The sequence below is a fragment of the Capra hircus genome, chromosome 12, assembly GCF_001704415.2.
Source record: "Capra hircus breed San Clemente chromosome 12, ASM170441v1, whole genome shotgun sequence".
NCBI lineage: Eukaryota > Metazoa > Chordata > Mammalia > Artiodactyla > Bovidae > Capra > Capra hircus.
Genome location: NC_030819.1, coordinates 61,327,208 through 61,350,047, shown reverse-complemented (window position 1 = coordinate 61,350,047; position 22,840 = coordinate 61,327,208). Strand labels below are relative to the sequence as shown.

The 22,840-nt window shown below is 40.9% G+C and overlaps 1 protein-coding gene across 3 annotated transcripts in view; it reads left to right on the top strand.

Moving 5' to 3' along the window:
* Positions 1 to 22,840, top strand: part of DCLK1 (doublecortin like kinase 1) — a 350,660-nt gene that overhangs the window by 16,717 nt on the left and 311,103 nt on the right. For all 3 annotated transcript variants that reach the window (XM_018056655.1, XM_018056654.1, XM_018056657.1), the window contains exon 3: positions 12,561 to 12,907. In XM_018056655.1, the coding sequence (XP_017912144.1) occupies positions 12,561 to 12,907 (347 nt within the window). The remainder of the gene's footprint in view (positions 1 to 12,560; positions 12,908 to 22,840) is intronic.

Below are 22,840 nucleotides of genomic sequence, written 5' to 3'. Positions count from 1 at the left end.
CTCATACGCTGGATCTATATTTCTGACTTCTTGCTGGAAAATCTCCAACCAGTTGGCTCCTAGGAACTTCACGTTCGATTTGTGCACAACCAAATTCATTTTATTCCTTACCGTCTAACCCAGACGTGTTTCCCTTCTCATTTGATCTATTGTAATATATGGAGAGTTGGCCAAAATAGAAGTTTCAGTGGCATCAATTCAGTGTTATCTTTGACTGTATTCCCATGAGGCTAGCATCCAGTCAATTGCCAGTTCTTCAATCATAAGCTGATTCTGTCTGCTAAGTACTCCTCATGGCAGCCGTTCCTCTCTGTTCCTAATGGGGATGTGTAAAGTTTAGCTCTCCAGCTTCTTGCTTGGGCTATTAGAATAACTTTCTAACAGGCATCTTGACTTCTGTCTTCCCATGTCCTGCCTGCAGCCCTGCCTTCACATGACAGCCAGTGTGGTCTTTCTAAAAAGCTGGGTCTGGGGGACTTTCTGGAGGTCCAGTGGTTAGGACTTGGCCTTCCAGTCCAGGCGTGCAGGTTCTATCCCTGATAGAACATAAACAACAGAACCAATATCGTAACAAATTCAGTAAAGACTTTAAAATAAAATAAAACCTCAATTCTGATCATGCATAAAAACTTTGGTGCTATAGCCTACTGCAGTCTTAGCCTAACTTGTTTGTCCCTGGAATGATTTTTATATTAGTTTTTGAGAAAGATTAATATCCAACAGATGATCCCCTTTACTGTACTGTTCAGCAGAGCATATTATTATTTTATTTTTATCTGAAGTGCTGTCTTCTTTTCTGCTAATGAGAATCTCACCCTCACTTGCAGGGCCAGCATGAATTCCATTTTTTCTTTATTGATCACACAGTGGGAAGTGGGAAATGATTTCTTTCTCTTCGGGATTAGGGTTGCCTGGACCACTTCTTTACCAATTATCACTTATTGTCTTGTGGTGGAATCTTTTCATATGCACATCTTGCTCGCAAAGCTCTTTGAAGATAAGGTTATGACTTAAAATTCTTTTCAGGTATTATGCCCATCATTGAGAATTTAGGAGGTTGCTTAAATTTTTTCGATGTCATGGCTAATGCTGCTTGGATTGTTGCAGTGTTGCTATTTGTTGCTCTGTTATTTACTTAGGAAAAATTTTTAGCGATGAGAATATTTTCGTGGTTCCAAATATAGTTTGCCATGTTGCTTTCCAGAAGGGTTGATATCAATTTATAGTGTCCCTAGTGGCATTTTCTATATTTTGTTTTTATTCTTTGTCATATATTTTAGTACCTAGTATTTTTGTAAATTATAAAAGGCTGTGCATAGCATATTAACCCACTGTTGTATTATAGGTCATCAGTTTGTTTCCCTCTTTTTATTTTAGCTTCTCTAGTTTTCAGTTATATCAGTATTAAATTAAAAAAATGTGTCCCTCAGTTTTTCCTTTATGTTCTATTTTTTGCCTCTTTATATTTGAGGAGTTGACATTTTCCATAGACCTGATATACACATTCACATTTTATTTTCAGTAAGCTTATCTTTATGTACTACCATATTATGAAAGACTTCCATGGAAGAATGGTCTGTAAGTGCCTTTGGGAATCTTTTCTCTTGCCTTTGATACCACCGTCAAAATCATCTTCTTAAACCAGCACCTTCCAGATAGGTTATGAAATGTTTTTGTGTACATCTGAGATAGGTTTATAAAATATAATATCCAGAAGGTACTTTATGATATTTTATTTCATAAATTATGTATTTCATGTAATTTAACTCAGTTCAGCTTTGGAGATTTCAATATACAGTTGAATCTGTCCCAGATTTTACTGTAACTCACAATAGTGAATTTTAATTTCCAGAGTTTTCAATAAGGAAGTTTTTACTCTGGAAAAAGGGCATGCATTACCCAAAGCCCTCACTTAAGATACTTTTGAACATGCCACATTTGAAAGTGGCATCCTAAAGGAGGTGGCAAGCAGCTTCAATAATGTGAAAAATGAAGATTAGGTCATTTTCAGACTGAGGTCAAGTGATGTCATAGTTGGAATTTACAAGTCTCAACCCTGAGCCAGTGAAAAACCTCTACCAATAAGGAAAAACAGGGCAAACATCTAGTATCTCCTAATATGGACTGTTATGGAGAAAGACCTTCCTAGCTGACTTCATAGGCCTGGTTACCCATATTACTATAAGTTGTCCATAATGACTTCGAGAATTTCTCTTATGTGCAAATTCTTTAATCTTATAATGGGAGCCAGTGGCCAAGCAGCATTAACTTTGCAGATTTTTTACTAATAAATTTTGTTAGAGAAAATTTATTTCCATACTTTAAAGAATAGCAAAATATAATAAATTTAAAACGCATGTGTGATTTTTTTTTTTTTTTTGAAAACAAACAGTGACTCTTTGGTACCTTTGCAATAATCTAATATGCTTACACAGAAATTATTCTGTTTTCCAAAGTCCCAAAATACTTAAGACTTTCTGGGAAAAGTTACTGTGTTCTGATATTTTAGGAGATATTGGTCAGATCCAAACATAATTTAATACTTCATTTCCTTACCTTTTTTTTGGCTTAACTGTTATTTTCTTTCTTTCTTTGCTTAACAGAAAATATGTATTTTTGGGGCCTTAAAAAATACCATAGCTGTTCAGATGCATGCTGCTTCTGCAGTTCCCTTATATTTATCACCAAATACTGAGTAGAGTTCTCTGTGCTACACAGTAGGTCCTTGTTGGTTGTTCGTTTTATATATAGTAAAAGGTCAGTTTTCATTCCAATCCCAAAGAAAGGCAATGCCAAAGAATGCTCAAACTACCGCTCAATTGCACTCATCTCACATGCTAGTAAAGTAATGCTCAAAATTCTCCAAGCCAGGCTTCAGCAATAGGTGAACCGTGAACTTCCAGATGTTCAAGCTGGTTTTAGAAAAGGAAGAGGAACCAGAGATCAAATTGCCAACATCCACTGGATCATGGAAAAAGCAAGAGAGTTCCAGAAAAACATCTATTTCTGCTTTATTGACTATGCCAAAGTCTTTGACTGTGAGGATCACAATCAACTGTGGACAATTCTGAAAGAGATGGGAATACCAGACCACCTGAGCTGCCTCTTGAGAAATCTGTATGCAGGTCAGGAAGCAACAGTTAGAACTGGACATGGAACAACAGACTGGTTCCAAATAGGAAAAGGAGTATGTCAAGGCTGTATATTTTCACCCTGCTTATTTAACTTCTATGCAGAGTACATCATGAGAAACGCTGGGCTGGAAGAAGCACAAGCTGGACTCAAGATTGCCGGGAGCCTTATCAATAACCTTAGATACGCAGATGACACCACCCTTATGGAAGAAAGTGAAGAGTAACTGGAAAGCCTCTTGATGAAAGTGAAAGAGGAGAGTGAAAAAGTTGGCTTAAAGCTCAACATTCAGAAAACTAAGATCATGGCATCCGGTCCCATCACTCCATGGGAAATAGATGGGGAAACAGTGGAAACAGTGTCAGACTTTATTTTTTTGGGCTCCAAAATCACTGCAGATGGTGACTGCAGCCATGCAATTAAAAGACGCTTACTCCTTGGAAGGAAAGTTATGACCAACCTAGATAGCATATTCAAAAGCAGAGACATTACTTTGCTGACTAAGGTCCATCTAGTCAAGGCTATGGTGTTTCCTGTGGTCATGTATGGATGTGAGAGTTGGACTGTGAAGAAGGCTGAGTGCTGAAGAATTGATGCTTTTGAACTGTGGTGTTGGAGAAGACTCTTGAGAGTCCCTTGGACTGCAATGAGATCCAACCAGTCCATTCTGAAGGAGATCAGCCCTGGGATTCCTTTGGAAGGAATGATGCTAAAGCTGAAACTCCAGTACTTTGGCCACCTCATGAGAAGAGTTGACTCATTGGAAAAAACTCTGATGCTGGGAGGGATTGGGGGTAGGAGGAGAAGGGGACAATAGAGGATGAGATGGCTAGATGGTATCACTGACTCGATGGACGTGAGTCTGAGTGAACTCCGGGAGTTGGTGATGGACAGGGAGGCCTGGCGTGCTGCGATTCATGGGGTCGCAAAGACTCGGACACGACTGAGCGACTGAACTGAATGTGTGTATGTTGATGTTCACTCTTGCCGCCTCCTGTTTGACCACTTCTAATTTACCTTGATTCATGGACCTAACATTCCAGGTTCCTATGCAATAATGCTCCTTATAGCCTCTGACTTTACTTCCATCACCAGTCACATCCACACCTAGGCGCTGTTTTTGCTTTGGCTCTGTCTCTTCATTCTTTCTGGAGTTATTTTCCCACTTTTCTCCAGTAGTGTATTTGGCACATACCAACTTGGGGAGTTCTTCTTTCAGTGTCCTGTCTTTTTGCCTTTTCATACTGTTCATGGGCTTCTCGAGGCAAGAATACTGAAGTGGTTTGCCATTCCCTCTCCAGTGGACCACATTTTGTCAGAACTCTCCACCATGACCAGTCTGTCTTGAGTGGCCCTACAAGACATGGCTCATAGTTTCATTGAGTTAGACAAGGCTGTGGTCCATCTAATCAGTTTGATAAGTTTTCTGTGATTGTGGTTTTCTTTCTGTCCATTCTCTGATGGATAAAGATAAGAGGCTTATGGAAGCTTCCTGATGGGAGAGGCTGACTGAGGGGGACACTGGGTCTGATGGGTGGGGCCATGCTCAGTAAATCTTTAATCCAATTTTCTGGTGATGGGCAGGGCTGTGTTCCCTCCCTGTTGTTTGACCTCAGACCCAACTATGGTGGAGGTGATGAAGACAATGGTGACCTCCTTCAAAAGGTCCCATGAGGGCACTGCTACACTCAGTGCCCCCGACCCTGCAGTAGGCCACTGCCAACCCATGCCTCCACCAGAGACTCCTGTATACTCACAGGCAAGTCTGGGTCAGTCTCTTGTGGGGTCACTACTCTTATATCTACTACTGTGGGCAAGGGTCTCTTAGAAGAAATGGAGTGGCCCTCATAGTCAACAAAAGAGTCCAAAATGTAGTACTTGGGTGCAGTCTCAAAAATGACAGAATGATCTGTTCATGTCCAAGGCAAACCATTCAGTATCACAGTAATCCAAGTCTGTGTCCCAACCAGTAATACCAAAGAAGCTGACTTTGAATGGTTCTGTTATGACCTACAAGACCTTCTAGAACTAACACCAAAAAAAGACATCTTTTTCATCATAGGGGACTGGAATGCAAAAGTAGGAGGTCAAGAAACACCTGGAGTAACAGGCAAGTTTGGTCCTGGAGTACAGAATGAAGAAGGGCAAAGGCTAATAGAGTTTTGCCAAGAGAACCCACTGGTCATAGCAAAGACCTCTTCCAACAACACGAGAGAAGATTCTACACATGGATATCACCAGATGGTCAATACCAAAATCAGATTGATTATATTCTTTGCAGCCAAAGATGGAGAAGCTCTATACAGTCAGCAAAAACAAGACTGGGAGCTGACTGTGGCTCAGATCATGAACTCCTTGTTGTGCAATTCATACTTAAATGGAAGAAAGTGGGGAAAACCACTAGACCATTCAGATATGACCTGAATCAAATCCCTTACGATTATACAGTGGGAGTGACAATAGATTCAAGGGATTAGATATGATAGACAGAGTGCCTGAAAAACTATGGACAGAGGTTCATGACATAGTACAGGAGGCAGTGATCAAAGACCATCCCCAAGAAAAAGAAATGCAAAAAGGCCAAATGGTTGTCTGAGGAAGGCCTCACAAATAGCTGAGAAAAGAAGAGAAGTGAAAGGCAAAGGAGAAAAGGAAAGATATGCCCATCTGAATGCAGAGTTCCAAAGAATAGTAAGGAGAGATAAGAAAGCCTTCCTCAGTGATCAATGCAAAGAAATAGAGGAAGACAATAGAATAGGAAAGACTAGAGATCTCTTCAAGAAAATTAGAGATACCAAGGAAACATTTCATGCAAAGATGGGCTCAATAAAGGACAGAAATGGTATGGACCTAACAGAAGTAGAAGATATTAAGAAGAGGTGGCAAGAATACACAGAAGAGCTGTACAAAAAAGATCTTCATGACCCAGATAACCACGATGGTACGATCGCTCACCTAGAGCCAGACATCCTGGAATGTGAAGTCAAGTGGGCCTTAGGAAGTATCACTACAAACAAAGCTAGTGGAGTTGATGGAATTCCACTTGAGCTATTTCATATCCTAAAAGATGATGCTGTGAAAGTGTTGCACTCAATATGCCAGCAAATTTGGAAGACTCAGCAGTGCCAACAGGACTGAAAAATGTCAGTTTTCATTCCAATCCCAAAGAAAGGCAATGCCAATGAATGTTCAAACTATTGCACAGTTGCACTCATCCTACACGCTAGCAAAGTAATGCTCAAAATTCTCCAAGTCTGGCTTCAACAGTACGTGAACTATGAACTTCCAGATATTCAAGCTGGATTTGGAAAAGGCAGATGAACCAGAGATCAAATTGCCAACATCACAGAAAAACAAGAGAATACCAGAAAAACATGTACTTCTATTTTATTGATTATCAAAGCCTTTGACTGTGTGGATCACAAGAAACTGTGGAAAATTCTGAAAGAGATGGAAATACCAGACCACCTGACCTGCCTCCTGAGAAATCTGTATGCAGGTCAAGAAGCAATAGCTAGAACCGGACATAGAACAACAGAGTGGTTCCAAATTGGGAAGGATGTACATGAAAGCTGTATATTGTCACCCTGCTTATTTAGCTTCTATGCAGAGTACATCATGCAAAATGCTAGGCTGGATGAAGCACAAGCTGGAATCAAGATTGCCAGGAGAAATATCAATAACCTCAGATACGCAGATGGTAGCATCCTTATGGCAGAAAGCGAAGAGGAACTGAAAAGCCTCTTGATGAAATGAAAGAGGAGAGTGAAAAAGCTTGCCTAAAACTCAACATTCAAAAAACAAAGATCATGGAATCTGGTCCCATCACTTCGTGACAAATAGATGAGGAAAATAGAAACAGTGAGAGACTTTATTTTTGGGGGCTCCAAAATCACGGCAGATGGTGACTGCACCATGAAATTAAAAGACACTTGCTCCTTGGAAGAAAAGCTATGACTAACCTAGACAGCATGTTAATAAGCAGAGACGTTACTTTGCCATCAAAGGTGTGTCTAGTCAAAGCTATGGTTTTTCCAGTAGTCATGTATGAATGTGAGAGTTGGACTATAAAGAAAACTGAGGGCCAAAGAATTGATGCTTTTGAACTGTGGTGTTGGAGAAGATTCTTGAGAGTCCCTTGGACTGCAAGGAAATCAAACCAGTCAATCCTAAAGGAAATCAGTCCTGAATATTCATTGGAAGGACTGATGCTGAAGCTGAAGCTCCAATACTTTGGCCACCTGATGCGAAGAACTGACTCATTAGAGAAGACCCTGATGCTGGGAAAGATTGAAGGTGGGAGGAAAAGGGGACAACAGAGGATGAGATGGTTCTATAGCATCACCAACTTGATGGACATGAGTTTGAACAAGGTCCAGGAGTTGGTGATGGACAGGGAAGCCTGGAGTGCTGCAGTCCATGTGATCGCAAAGAGTTAGACACAACTGAGCACCTGAACTGAATGTGTGTATGTGTTAATCCCAAACTCCTAATTTATCCCTCCCTACCTCTTTCTGCCTTGATAATAACAAGTTTCTTTTTGATATCTGTGCTTCTATTTCTGTTTTGTATTTAACTTCTTTTGTATCTTTTTTTTTTTTTTTTTAGATTTCATATATAAGTGGTATGATATGATATGTGTCTTTTTCTCTCTGGGGTTTTTCTGGTGGCTCACCTACCTGCAGTGCAGGAGACCCAGGTTTGATCCCTGAGTCAGAAAGATTCCCTGGAGAAGGAAATGGCTACCCACTCCAGTTTTCTTCCTGGAAAATTCCTTGGCCACAGGAGCCTGGCAGGCTTCAGTCTGTGGGGCCACAAAGAGTTGGTCGTGACAGAGCAACTAACATTTTGTCTCTCTGGCTTACTTAGTGTGATAATCTCTATGTCCATTCATGTCGCTGCACATGGCATTATTTCATTCTTTCTTATGGCTGAGTAGTATCCCATTGGGTAAATATACTACGTTTTTTTTTTATTCGTTCATCTGTTGATGGACATTTAGTTTTCTTCCTTGTCTTGGCTGTTGTAAATGGTGCTGCCATGAACGTTGAGGTGTATGTATCCCATTCCTGGGATACAGTCAGAGAAAACCATAATTCAAAAACGTACAGACACCCCAATACCTTGCTATTTTTGAATGGCCTTTAACACACATACCTTATGTTAGGTCTTAAACTAAAGCTGTTGATGATTCTCTAATCAAGAAATATAATCTTGACTCTATTCCCAGTTAAGGAAGAGATTAAATCTCTTCCTTAGAATCTCTTGACTCTATTCCCAGTTAAGGAAGAGATTAAACCCTGGCTATCCAAAGCCATTTAATCAAATCAAGACTGTTTTGCCTATTCAGAACAATTGCATTTGTTAATTTCCCATTATCAATGATATTAATACATTAATTTAAAAGCTTTTTTTTTTTTAACAAAATCAGAAGGCACAATCAATTTAACTGCATTGTGACAGAGGCTATGTCTTCTATTGGGGAGAAGTTTGGAGTTATGATTAAAATAAAAGGAGCCAAAATGTGAGTCAAGTAAATTTAATATAAATCTATTTGTATAATTTAATAGAAGCTTATTAATACGCAGAAACCCATCTTGGCATTTCCTGAATTCCTGAATCATGAAATAGATTCTCAATGGCATCGCTGGATGCTGTGTGACTTTGAGTTTGGTGCTCACTGCTTTCTGTCCCTTTAGCTGTCACTTTCTTCTTTCATCTTTGTTCTTGTCTCACACACTTTCCCAAGATTTTATTCCAGTCTTTGATGAGCCAGAGAAGCCCCAGAGTGACAGCACCGGTTCACTCTCAATGTTTCCTCTCAATGTTGTTACTTGAACCAAGCCAGCGTTACTTTCTTTAAAATTTTTTTTGTTTTACAATGTTGTGTTGGTTTCCTCCATAAAGCGGCGCAAAGCAGCCATAGTTTTACATACATCCTCTCCTTCCCTAGGCTCCCTCCTCTCCCCCTTCCTGTCCCTCTAGGTCATCACAGACTGGGCTCCCTGTGCTCTCCAGCAGCTTCTCACCAGCTGTCCATCTTACACCTGAGAGTGTGTGTGTGTCGATGCTGCTTTCTCCATTCACCCCACTATCTCCCTCCCAGACTGTGCCCACAAATCCATTCTCTGCATCTGCATCTGCCTTCCTTCAGCATTACCTTCTCAAAGTTGCCATGCTTTCAGAAATTTTCCAAGTGCTTTGTTTAAGAAGGTGTAAAAAAAAAAAAGTATTTATTTTCTCTTTCAAAACATCCATTCCATACTATTATGTGAATACTTTAAAATTCCTCCCTTTTAACATTTTTTTTTCCTAAAGTTAAAAATTATCCTTTGTTGAAATGTAAACCATTCCATATTTTTGTTTTGATTTTTTTTTTTTTAATTTGACTGCACTGTATGGTATGTGGTATCTTAGTTCCCCTGGCGGGGATCAAACCTGCAGCCCCTGCATTGGAAGAACAGAGTCCTAACCACTGGACCACCAAGGAAGTCCCCTTTTGTTTTGATTTTAATTATTAGCTTAATACATGACCCTACAAACAATCAGATAATTTCATATCTGCAATTAGCACAGAATTCCTGCAAAGACTGATTTTGTAAGCTGAGGCCTGTGTGCCTTGTTGGGGTACCCTTGGGGCATCCTCACACTGAGATGGCTCGCAGGCTGTGTCTACTGGTGACCATAGCAAAAACGAACACCGTACGGTATAATACCTGCTTCCTGCACAGTCAGTGTAGCGCAGCCTCGGGTGATCTCACTTGTGTAGCAGTCTTGCATTTGAGGTCACTTTGACCTTTCCTATCTAACTTGATTGTCACCAAAACCTGGTGAGATGAAAGTGGCCACTAGCATAGCCTTCACCTGCCTGGTGTACAGGTTCCCACTGAGAAGACTAGGGGACGGACATGCCCGAGTCACATGCTGGGAGGCCAGGTCCCCAGCCTAGAGTTCCAGTTCCCTTCCCAGCGTGACATTCACGGTGTCTCTCCACCAAGCCTGCAGAAACAGTGCTCTTGTTGCAGCCTCCATGGAGGTGGTGTTGATAGCCACGTCATTGTTGTTTTAGTTGCTAGGCTGTGTCCGACTCTTTGTGCCCCCATGAACTGTAGTCAGCCAGGTTCCTCTGTCCATGAGATTTCCCAGGAAAGAATACTGGACTGGTTTGCCATCTCCTCCATGATATCCACATAGATTTTGAGAAGAGCATAGTTGGAGCCAGTAACAATCGACTCAGTGACTGCTGCTGCTGCTGCTGCTAAGTCGCTTCAGTTGTGTCCGACTCTGTGCAACCTCGGAGACAGCAGCCCCCCAGGCTCCCCCAGCCCTGAGATTCTCCAGGCGAGAACACTGGAGGGGGTTGCCATTTCCTTCTCCAATACATGAAAGTGAAAAGTGAAAGTGAAGTCGCCATCAGTCATGTCTGACTCTTAGTGACCCCATAGACTGCAGCTCACCAGGCTCCCCCGTCCCTGGGATTCTCCAGGCAAGAATGCTGGAGTGGGTTGCCATTGCCTTCTCCAATGCTCAGTGGCTAGAAACGTGGTTTACTAAATTTGTACTATTTGTACCACTACTAGTGAGACATAATGCATAAACACATATTGGAGCAAAGTAAATGTTTGATAACATGCATAATTGTGCTTTTCTATTTTTGAAACACTGGTTCAGTGATTTTTATGTGAATACCTATTCCATGGCCTTGGATGCTTGCACTGTTAGTTTAAAAATAGGACAAGGATTTAGATAAAAGTAAATGGGCTGTGTAGGATTAGTCCTAGCTTACTTTACCTGCAATTAGGAAGGCTTTTTAGCATTTTTACATATTCCCAGGTACAAAGACTTACCCAGAAAAAAAGGCCATTTTAATTTCAAAATGCTTTGACCTAAGTTTATGAACATATATGTAGAATTAGTCATTTTATAATTGGTCATTGCTTGGTATGTGTGTTAACTTTTTATGTGACCCATATCTATTTAATAGTCTGAGTGTCCATAGTTCTTTTATTCATTAAACAAACATCGGGTACCCCAAGGTGCCAGGCACTGGTCTGTCCTGTGTGCTGAGTATATATTAGCAAACAAGGCAGCAGAAGACCCTGCCAAAAAAAAAAAATAAAAGTTTGAGTATCTCCATTAAATGAGTCTCTGTTAAGGAATAATTTTTAATAAAAATTTAGCTTTATACATTAATTTTTTCAGCTTTGTTGGGTTATGATTGACAAAATTGTAAGATACATACAGTGTACCTTATGACAGTTTTACACACGTATGTGTATATATATATATCAATTATATATATACACACATATGTGTATATATATATATATATATATGAAGGATTCCTCCTATCTAATTGACACATTCGTCACCTCAAATATTTTTCTTAGTGTGGACTTTGAAGTTCTATTCTCTTATTGAGTTTTGATTGTACTATATGGTGTTGAGGCTTCCCTGGTAGCTCACCTGGTAAAGAATCCACCCACAATGCAGGAGACCCCGATTTGATTCCTGGGTCAGGAAGATCCGCTGGAGAAAGAATCGGCTACCCACTCCAGTGTTGTTGAGCTTTCCTGGTGCCTTGGCTGCTAAAGAATCCGCCTGCAGTGCAGGAGACCTGGGTTCGATCCCCGGGCTGGGAAAATCCCCTGGAGAAGGGAACGGCTACCCACTCCAGTATTCTGGCCTGGAGAATTCCATGGACTGTATAGTCCGTGGGTTTGCAAAGTGTTATCAAGTGTAGTCACCATGCTGTACGTTAGATCCTCAGATCTTTTTCATCTTCTATAATTATTTTAAAATCACTTTATAAAGCTTGTATGTTGACCACTCTCAAAATGTTTTATCTGTAAACAAGTATGACGTGTGTGGATCACTGCACATGGCTCTGTGAAGATGGAAGAAAAGGAACGGAGATGTTCTGCTTGTTATTGGAATTTTACTTAACTTTACAAAATGTTAAGCAAACACTCCCATCAAACTTATAAACTCCACAGCTATTTTTAGAAGCAGTTTTCTGATCCATTTTCTGTTTTTAAATGATCTCAGGTGGCAAATGTCGGTGCCTCTGATTTTGACGCTTTCTCCTAATATAAATTTACCTAAATCCCCCCAAATACTTTCTATCTTGAATTCAATTTCATGTGTCTCCAAGGGCTATTCAACATCAATATTTCTGTCACCAAACTGAAGATGAAGAGAGGGAGAAAAGATAATTTCTCCCCCCTTGAATACCAATCTGTTGCTGACAGAGCTAGATTAGAAGTCAGAAATCCTTTTTCATTAATTATTAATCATGCTCCCATTGTTTAAAAAGTCACAAGTCATGCTCACTTCCAAGTATCAAGAGAACAGGAAAATTCAAAGAGTGGGACAAAGGGAAAGAGTTTAGCTGAGTGTAAATTTCAATATGTCCCTCTCCTCCTTAGGAGAGAGTTATGTGTGTGGCTCAATCGAACCCTTCAAGAAGCTGGAATACACCAAGAACGTGAACCCCAACTGGTCGGTGAATGTCAAGACCACCTCGGCTTCACGGGCGGTGTCCTCTCTGGCCACTGCCAAAGGAAGCCCTTCGGAGGTACGGGAGAATAAGGATTTCATTCGGCCCAAGCTGGTCACCATCATCAGAAGTGGGGTGAAGCCACGGAAAGCCGTCCGGATTCTCCTCAACAAGAAGACCGCTCACTCCTTTGAGCAGGTTCTTACCGACATCACTGACGCCATCAAGCTGGACTCGGGAGTCGTGAAACGTCTCTACACCCTGGATGGGAAGCAGGTAAGTGGTGGTGGGGGGCGACAGTGGTATGGCCTTGACTTTATGGGCAAGAACCAGGGAGTTGGGGGGTTTCTGTGGCATCAAGTGGGGACCTGAGATGTACATTCTACTGATATTGATGGGCTTGAGTCATCTAGTCAGCAGATACATAGCTGTTGTCCTCCAGCCAGTTCAAGGATAGAGTTAACACAGGATTACCTTAGTAATCAAGTGCAAATATAGACCTCCGAAGCTTAAATGGTTACTCAGAGATTTCTACTTTTCCTATTATTAATTGCTTAACCTGGTGGTGCTTTCTCAGCCATCTGTGTTCAGTTCAGTGTGTAGTCATGTCTTTATCATCACTGCGAGTAGGACTGAAGTGTAGAGGTGAACTCTGACCACTAGAGAAAAACCCAAGTCCTTTCTGTGACCTCAATGATATTTCATAGTTTTATGTTTCAGTAATGTTCATAAGCAAGATTTATTTACAGTTTATATATTTCTGGGTACATATCTAAGGAATGAAATATTTCCATCTGGATGGCTCTTAAGAGGCATATTTCTAGAATATTATACATCTTTTATTGAAAACATACTTTCTGGATTCAAATGAAAGAGGGGTTTCTTTAGCTGTGGAATGTACATCGGTCGATTTGGGTGAATGGACATGTTAATGTGCATTGTTCAGATGAACTTAAAGGAAGGCTTGTGTGGACTTTTGCAAGGATTTAACAGAACCGTGATGGTGAGCTGAATAAAGAACACTGATATATGACATACATACCGAGAAATTTGTTGATCGTTCACAGTTTACCAGTGTCTTTTTGTTTCAGATTACAATTTTCAGTACACTATCTTTACTTGAAATTTAGTTTTTATCATGGATCTGTCCACATGCATTTTATAAATTATTTTGAGATATAATTAAAATGATTTGTATAAAGAGTACATAGTAAAAGTCAAAACTAGATTCATAAATTAAAAGATTGATCTTATTAAATAGACTCTTCCAAGTTCTTGAAGGCGAACACATTCAAACTTGATGAATTAGAAATAGATGCAAATACTAGAGAGTGTTAGTCATGAAAAAATTACTCCCCTAGGGATCCATTCAGATGCTCTAAATTATAAATTCATTAGCAGAAAAAGGAAGATCTGCCAGTTGTTCATTTATATTCACCAGTCTTCTGCTTGTCTCATAAAACTTACCCCACGTGTCATGTGGGTAAGGAATCTTAGAAAATCTCCAGTCGTCAAGATCTAGGTAGGTGTAGCCTGAATGTCACCATATATCAGGGATCAAAAAGTCCGTGGCTGCCTTGTAAATTATAGCAGCAGTAAGATGGCAAGGTTCACATTTAAACACTTAATCCCTTCCCTTTGTAATGAATTACTCAACTGTCTTGAAGATCTGCATTTTGGTGATTTTTTTTCAACATTGGAGTTTACCTGTTTTCATAAAAATAAAATTTACAACAAAGAATACACAATTGATAAATCTTTCTCCTCTCCTCCTGCTTCAGAACTTTTGGGTTCCAATTTGTTACACACTGAGTCAAAAAAATCAGCTTTAATTATGTATGCTAAATTTTGCCATCAACTGAGCGTTTATTCCAAGAATGAATTCCTAGAAGAGATATCATGATGTTCTCATTAGCCTTCATCTTTTTAGGATTTTTGTCTGGTGTCTGTATTTTGTAATAGCTATTTTGTTAATACACCAAATGTAGGTCTGATCTCCCGATGTGAAGCAAAGACGACCTACTGACACCAGCTTGTGGTGAAGGGAAGTGTAGCGTTTATTTCAGGGCAAAGCGAGGAGAATAGGCAGCTCATGCTCAAAAGACCCCAACGCCCTCATGGCTTTTAGGGAAGCGTTTTTAAAGGCAAAGTAAGGGAGAGGTTCTCAGGGTGTGTGATCAGCTCCTGTACACCCCTCTAATTGGTTGGTGGTGAGTAACAAGTTGGTATTTTGGAAGCTAATGTCATCAACTTTCTGGTTGCAATTGGTCTGGACTCTATGTGCTGGTGGTAAGTTTGCAGGTAACTTCTTCAATTAGGTGGGGTCTTTAGTGTCTGCAAACCAACTCAGGAATATGGTTTAGGATATTATCTATAGTCTTTGAAGAGGGTTTAAAGGTTTATGACATTGTTTTATGGCTAAATTATTCTTCTTTTGTCTTGCATGACTGCTTTCCTTTGTTTCTGCGTTTTCTCACTTCTCTGATTAAATTCTGTTTGGAAACTTGGGAAAGACCTAAGAGACTAAAGCTTTTCTAAAAGCAAGAGGCAGGGGACATGGGAGTCTCTTCCTGGAAGGCCCTGCTGGGTCTTGCTGGGTTTCAGTTTTTGCTGTAGTTTACATGTAAATAATGGGAAAGAATCCAAAGTTTAATGTTAAAAGACCAGAGTTCAAATCCTGGTTCAGCCACAGATTTTTTAGCAAATCACTTAACTCAGCCTCACTATATTCATCAGTAAAACATGGATAAAAGGATCACCTCTGTTTCACAGAGTGCTGGTGGGATCAACTCTGATAAATAAGTGAAAGCTGTTTTAAACTATAGTAATAACATGTATGCATGCTCAGTCATGTCCAACTCTTTGCAACCCTGCGGACTATAGCCCTCCAGGCTCCTGTCCATGGGATTTTCCAGGAGAGAATAGTGAGGTGAGTTGCCATTTCCTTCTCCAGGGGAATCTTCCCGACCCAGGAATCGAACCCACATCTCCTGCATTGCAGGTGGATTCTTTCCCACTGGGCCACCTGGAAGCCCATCAGAATAGCAACCCTAGTTTTATTGAACATTGTTCTAAATGCTTTGCATGCATTTGGCATGTTTACTGCTAACAACTCAGTTATTATCCCTATTTAACAGATTAGGCTATTAAGGCACAAAACTTGTTAATAAAAAATAGGTCCAAGACCAGACAGATATAAATGGTAGAGCTGGGATTTGAACTAGTTTCTCTCCAGAGCTTGCCCTCATGGCCACTGAAGCACAGCAGATGATAGTAAAACCAGAGATGCAAGTGTACTGAAAACGAATTTCCAAGTGAGTAATCTGTACAAGGGATATCATCTGAAAGTTTTCTGTTACGAATTTTCCCTGCTTCAGTCGTCCTGCTGACTGTCGTATCTAGCTCTTTTCTCGCAGGGCTGATTCCGGTCACCATTGTGGCCTTGCCTCTGTTGAGGCATGTTCTCTTCAAAGCAGGAGCAGTGAAAAGCTGCAAAGGAATCGGATGATAAAGTGGAAAGAGTGAAAGAGTATAAAGACTTTGTGCTTGGGTTCCCAGTAGGAACAAAGCTTCCTTCCTCATGGACCCTAGGAGTCTTTAGAATCTTTTTTGTTCAAAAGAGAATCTGCCCCCGCAAGCAGATCTCCCCCCTCCCTTTGTGGGAGGGATTCTTTAACAGCCAAGGCTGTGACCACGGCTTGATAAGCCTCTGAGAAAAAAAGCACTTCCCTCCAAGCCTTCCTGTGACGTGACGCTCTGACACAGTAGGGTGGCACCCTGTGCTGCCAGGGTCTCACCCTGCCCACCGTGGCATTGGGGACCACATGCTGTCCATGGGGCATCACTCTTAAGATTGCTTGTCTGCCGTTTTTTTGAATAGTATTGGGTTTTAAAACCCAATACCCAGTAAAGCTTTTAAAGGTTTTTTTTTTTCCTTTTTTTTGTAGCAAGGAAATAGAATTGTTTAAATAATTAATACTTTGAGTGCTTTGGATAATGCGTAGAGGGGAAGATACACAAGCAGGAACGGCTTTTCAGATTGCCGTCAGGCAGCCTACAAGTGAATTTGTGGGAAGGAAACTGGGGACTCTGGGATTTCTGACTGTGGAACGGGGGAGCCCGTGCCGGCTGGTACTCAGGGATGGGCACTGACAGGTGTGGACCACATGGCCTTCTCACTTGATCTCCTTGCACATCAGCCTCTTGGCTTTGCTTTAAGCCCTAGCCTATGAGTTCATTGGCTCAGACAGTAAAGAATCTGCCTACAATGCAGGAGACCGGGGTTCGATCCCTGGGTTGGGAAGATCCCCTGGAGAAGGGAATGGCTACCCATACCAGTATTCTTGCCTGGAGAATTCCATGGATGGAGGAGCCTGGTGGGGCTACAGTCTATGGGGATGCAAAGAGCCGAAAACAGCTGTGAGACTTACACTTTCATTTTTCATGAGTTCACTGTGCAGTGCTTTTTTGAGGTTTTTTGGCTGAGATCAGGAGATCAGCATATTGGAAATGCTGTCCTGTGTAGAAGGCATTCTGCAGAAAGCTGCAGTTTCCCTGGATGGCTGTTGTGGTTCACGAGCAGCCTGTTTGTGAGTGAACCTTTTCTAATTATTCCAGCTCCATTCTTTATCCAGAGGCGTAGAAGCTCCAATTAAAGGTCCCCACAACCTCGCCACCCCCTCCACACACCTTTTAGGGGGTCTCTGCTAACCAGGTGATCAGGCACTTTTTCTGGCATAGTTGGGGAGGTCAGAGCTGGTGCTGCATCTTACTTTCAGTCATGCCTTGTTTATCTGGGCACTGATTAAGGGCTCCCAAAGAAGGACGGAGGGCATTTTCTAGTTGAAGGTTAAAATCACATCCCTTTTCTCCATATTCAGGCTGCAAGAGTCTTGCAGGGTCTGGATGTTGGGATTCTTCCGTGGGTTATTCTCTCACCCTGCTGGGCAGCTACTTCCAGAGGTCATTTGTGTGTTGTGTGCTAGGTTACTTCAGTTGTGTCCGACTCTTTGTGACCAGATGGAACTGTAGCCCGCCAGGCTCCTCTGTCCATGGGATTCTCCAGGCAAGAATCCTGGAGTGTGTTGCCATGCCCTCCCCCAGGGGATCTTCCCAACCCAGAGACTGAACCCGTGTCTCATGTCACCTGGATTGGCAGGCGGGTTCTTTACCGCTAGCGCCAAGTGGGAAGCCAGAGGTCATTTGAAGTGTGACTGATTTTTAAGTGATTAAAATAAGCCCAAAACGTACATGCTTTGCTGAAAAGATGCGCTTGCATGTCTCCCGATTCCTTTCTTGGAACAGCTAATCAGGCTGTCTTGAACTGCTAAGCCTTCGACATCTGTGATTACTGGATTCTGGCTTAGAAACATAAACAACTGAGAGGCTTAGAACAGCTAGTGCCTAAGCAGCAATTTATCCTGTACAGATCATAGATAAGGCTCTTCCCAGTGATCTCCTCTCCCCACTGAAATATGGTCATGAGAAACCAGATTGCTCTTTAAGTAGGAGATATATGCACATTCCCATCTTATCTACTCTTTGACATTGAAGATCTACATAGAATAACAATATAATTTAGTATCAGAGGAAAAATTTACTCAGGGATATTGTATTTTTATCTTATAGGCGTTTCACATAAGTCAGGCACTTTGTAAAATCCGCCATTGCTGGAGTGAGCAAATAACTTATTTTTCTCCTAATATGGAAAACATTGGACCAACAGCTGAAGTAGAGGTGCTCATAAACCGATTTAGATGGTAAGCTGAGAACAGACATCATAGCTCCTCTTTTAGTCCATTAGGGCTGTGATAACCAGATACCACGGACTGGATGACTTCTATACGAAATAAGTCTATTTCTCCCAGTCTTGCAGGCTGAAAGTCCAGTATCAAGGTGCCAGCATGTTTGTTCTGATAGGAGCTACTTTTCTGGTTTTGCAGTGTTCTCACATGTTTAAAAGGGGCTGAGAGCTCTGTGGGGTCCTTTTATAAAACGGCACTAACCCAGTTCATGAGGGCTTCTGCCACATGACCTAATCACTCCCCCAAGCATTTCCCCTCCCAGTTGAATCACCTTAGTGGTTAAATTTCAATGTATGAATTGACTGGGGTCAGGGTGGACCCAAGTATTCTACCCAAAGCCTTGTAAAGGAAATCCCAGTTGCTGTCAATAATGTGTCTTTTCTGCATCTTTCGATCATTTATCCCCTCACCTGCTACAAATGTAAAGCCCCAAAGATGCTTATAAAGTCATAATACTCACTGCCATTTATTTTAGGTAGTTAGTATATGAGTTTATTGGAATTCAGGAAATGGTAATATCATCAATAAGAACCGATCAGTTAGAAATTCCAAAGTGGTCTTTTTTTCTTTTTTTTCCTTTTGGTTTTTAATACCTAATTCTAATCTGAAGGAAAAAATATTTGATTCACTCTTGAGTTTAGAGACTTAGAATAGTTCTTCTCTGTACAAGTCATTAGTAAAAAAAAAAAGCGGTATACATTATTACCACATCTGACCTTGGCTGTAGCAACTAATGAGCCTAGAAGACGTGAAAACCAAAGGTTTCTGAATGAAAAGCAACAAATTTAGGATGTGAAAGGATTTCGTTGGACTGGAAACGGAGATTCATCTGGTGTTGTTTATAATAGCAATTTTTTTTTCTTCTAAGTTAAAACTTCTGTGACAGGTCTAAGTTTCTTAAGCATATTTAAACCCTCATCCTTGATATATAGATTTTTTTACTGTTATGATTTGGTATATTATCTGTGGTATGAAAGTGAAGTTGCTCAGTCGTGTCCGACTCTTTGCGACCTCATGGACTGTAGCCTGCCAGGCTCCTCTGTCCATGGGATTTTCCAGGCAAGAGTTCTGGAGTGGTTTGCCATTTCCTTCTCCAGGGAATCTTCCCATCCCAGGGATCAAACCCAGGTCTCCTGCATTGTAGGCAGATGCTTTACCATCTGAACCACCAGGAAAGATGCCATCTGTGGCATGAAAGTGAATGTAATACCTTTTAGTATTTTGTTTCCACAAATGATGTTAAAAAAAACAGTTGATACAAATATTTTAGCTTATTACAATGTCAAATTAAAATTTTCTGTAAAAAGTCAGAGCACACATTGAGACATCCTTATGACTTGGCAGAGGTCTGAACTGCTGGAAAATCTCAACTGTTTTCACAGAAAAAGGAGCTTAAGAATCATTGTGATACTTCATTAGGGAATTAAAGTATCCAGAATGGAGTGTGCTTTTTTTTAGGCTCCATACCTTTTGTTGATTTTCCAGTATTCTTGCCTGGAGAATCCCATGGACACAGGAGCCTGGCGGGCTGCAGTCCATGGGTTTGCAAGAGTCGGACACAACTGAGTGATTTGGACTTCACTTACTTTACAGGATTTATAAGCTACATCTCTCCTTGTATAGCTTTTAGTTCCCCCAAGTTGGAAAGAGTTAAGTCCTTGTCTTCCATTCTTAGCTGCTCTGATGGTGTAATTAATTACGGGTGCCTGCTGTGGTGTATATTTTAAGGCTTCAGTTGGTCTGGGCAAAAGTCAGTTTTCTGGAAATGGAATTCCAGTTTGCTGTCAAATGAATTCCAGTTCCCCAGTGGCCCCCTGTTGAACTGAAGATGTGCTGAAGCCCTCCCTCCCGTTGGGGGTGCTGGGCATGTTGGGGGCACTTTGGCAAGTGCGGGAGGGGCCTTTGGGATCACCTATGCTGACTTCTGCTTTTGCAGTGTCTGGGAGTCTGAGTTGGCCTGTGAGCTTCCTCAGCCCTGAGGGAGCATGTTGGAATGAGGGAAGGCACTTGGATTTTCACATCAGCTGGGCCTGAGCTCAGATTTCAGTCTGAAAAATCCAGCTTGGTCCAGTTTCTCATGCAGGCTTGGAAACCTTCCTTCCAGGCCTAGATGAGAAACTTAAGTGGTTAGTTAAAAATCCTGTAGTATATATTGAATTTACTTGTAATGAGGGAATTTGCTTGCATATTGCATATGTCATATAAGTGTAGATATATGCAGTGGTATAATATAGAAGAGAAACATTAGTTTTTGTAGACTCATATCAAACACACAGTTCTAAACTGACCGTCTTGTGGTCAGGTCTGCCTTGTACTGCTGGTCACAGTGAACTATGCCCTCCCACTGGGAAGTTTAATTCTCTGATACTCCTCCGTTTTCTCATCTGCATAATGGGACTGATGGTAATGCCTGCTGTGTAAGTTATTGTGAGGATTAAATGAAATAACGTGTGACAAGGTTAGCATTGCCTTAGGTACTCTGCTAGTGGTAGTTTATAACCCTGAAAAGCTAAAGGTAAATTGTTTTTTGTTTTTGGAAAACAATTACATTTTGAATGTGTTGAGGGAACTCATTATTTAAAATTACCCTTTAGGGACTTCCTTGGTGGTCTAGGACCTGCAACTCTGTACAGGGGGCCCAGATTCCATCCTTGGTCAGATAACTAGATCCCACATGCCACAACTGAGAGCTCGAACACTGCAACTAAAAAGTGTCCCACAGGCCACGGCTAGGACCTGATGCTGCCAAATAAATGAATAAATAAATATTTGAGAAATAAATAACAAAGAAAAACTTGCTTTAAGAAATAAAATTACCCTTTAATAATAATTACTTATCATATCTACCTTTGTAAATGTGTCTGTTCACATGAAAATGCTCCATGGTGTTGGCCAAAAAGTTCCTTTGGTTTTTAAGTAAAAATAAAAAGACACATTTTTCATTTTCACCAAGAACTTTATTGAACAGCATATTCACCATTTTGTTCCACTACCTTCTGCCATTTTTCAGGCTACTTCATAATTCCATCTTCCCAAAACTTTTTATCTTTTTGAGCAAAGACCTGTTCCAGGTTCCTTTTTACAGTCTTCCAGGGAATTGAATTTTTTTCCATATAAGAGAATTCTGTAAAGACCGAAATAAGTGGAAATCCAAAGGTGCAATGTCTGGTGAATATGGTGGAAGAATCAGAACTTCCCAGCCAAGCTGTGACAGTTTTTGCCTGGTTGTCAAAGAAACATGCGGTCTTGGTTATCCTGATGGGAGATTATGCATTTTTTGTTGACTAATTCCAGACGCTTTTCATTGAGTGCTGCTTTCGGTTAGGCTAATTGGGAGCGGTACTTGTTGGAATGAATCCTTTGGTTTTTCTAGAAGGAGCTCGTATTACAGGACTCTCTTCCAGTCCACCCTATGCACAACATCGCCTTTTCTGGGTGGCCTTTGGTGTGGTTGGTGGTGGTTCATTTTGCTTGCCCCACCATCTCTTCCATTCCATGTTATTGTACAGTTTACACTTTTCATTGCCCATCACAATTTGTTTTAAAAACAGAACATTCTTGTTACATTTCAGTAGAGAATATCACATGCAAAATATGTTTTTTTTTTTTTTTCTTAACTTATGTGGAACCAAAATATCAAAGAGATTAACATACCCAAGCTGATGCAAGTGATTTTCTGTGCTTGATTTGGATATTTTGAGTATGTTGGCTATCTCCCACATAGTATAACGTTGATTGTTCTAATTTAATGTCTCAATTGGATTGTTGTCAAATTCCACTGGTCTATGCAACTGGAGCATCGTCCATCGAGAAATCTCCAGCAAGAAACTTGGCCAACCACTTTTGACATGTTCATCAGTCACAGCATCTTCTCCAGACACTGCACAAATCTTTTTGCATTTCAGTTGCGTTTTTACCTTTCTTAAAATAATAAAGCATGATATGCTGAAAATGTTGCTTTTTTCTTCCATCTTCAATATTCAAATGGCTACGCAAAAATTTACCAGTTCTGGTAATATTTTTTAAAATGCATGCCTGTATGACAGCTGCCATAGTACAATCTAAAAAATTGTTTTGAATGAAGTTAAAGACAACTAAGCTTCCCTGGTAGCTCAGACAGTAAAGAGTCCGCCTGCCTGCAGTGTGGGAGACCCAGATTCGACCCCTGGGTCAGGGAGATCCCCTGGAGGAGGAAATGGAGACCCACTCCAGTCTTTTTGCCTGGAGAGAATTCCATGGACAGAGGAGCCCGGCGGGCTGTAGTCCACGGGGTTTGCAAAGAGTTGGACACTACTGAATGACTAACACTTTCACTTCACAAGTGCTGCTAAAGCCATCTTATGGATAAAAACATAAGGAACTTTTTGGTCAACCCAATATAAAGAAAAGAGCATAGAATTTGAAT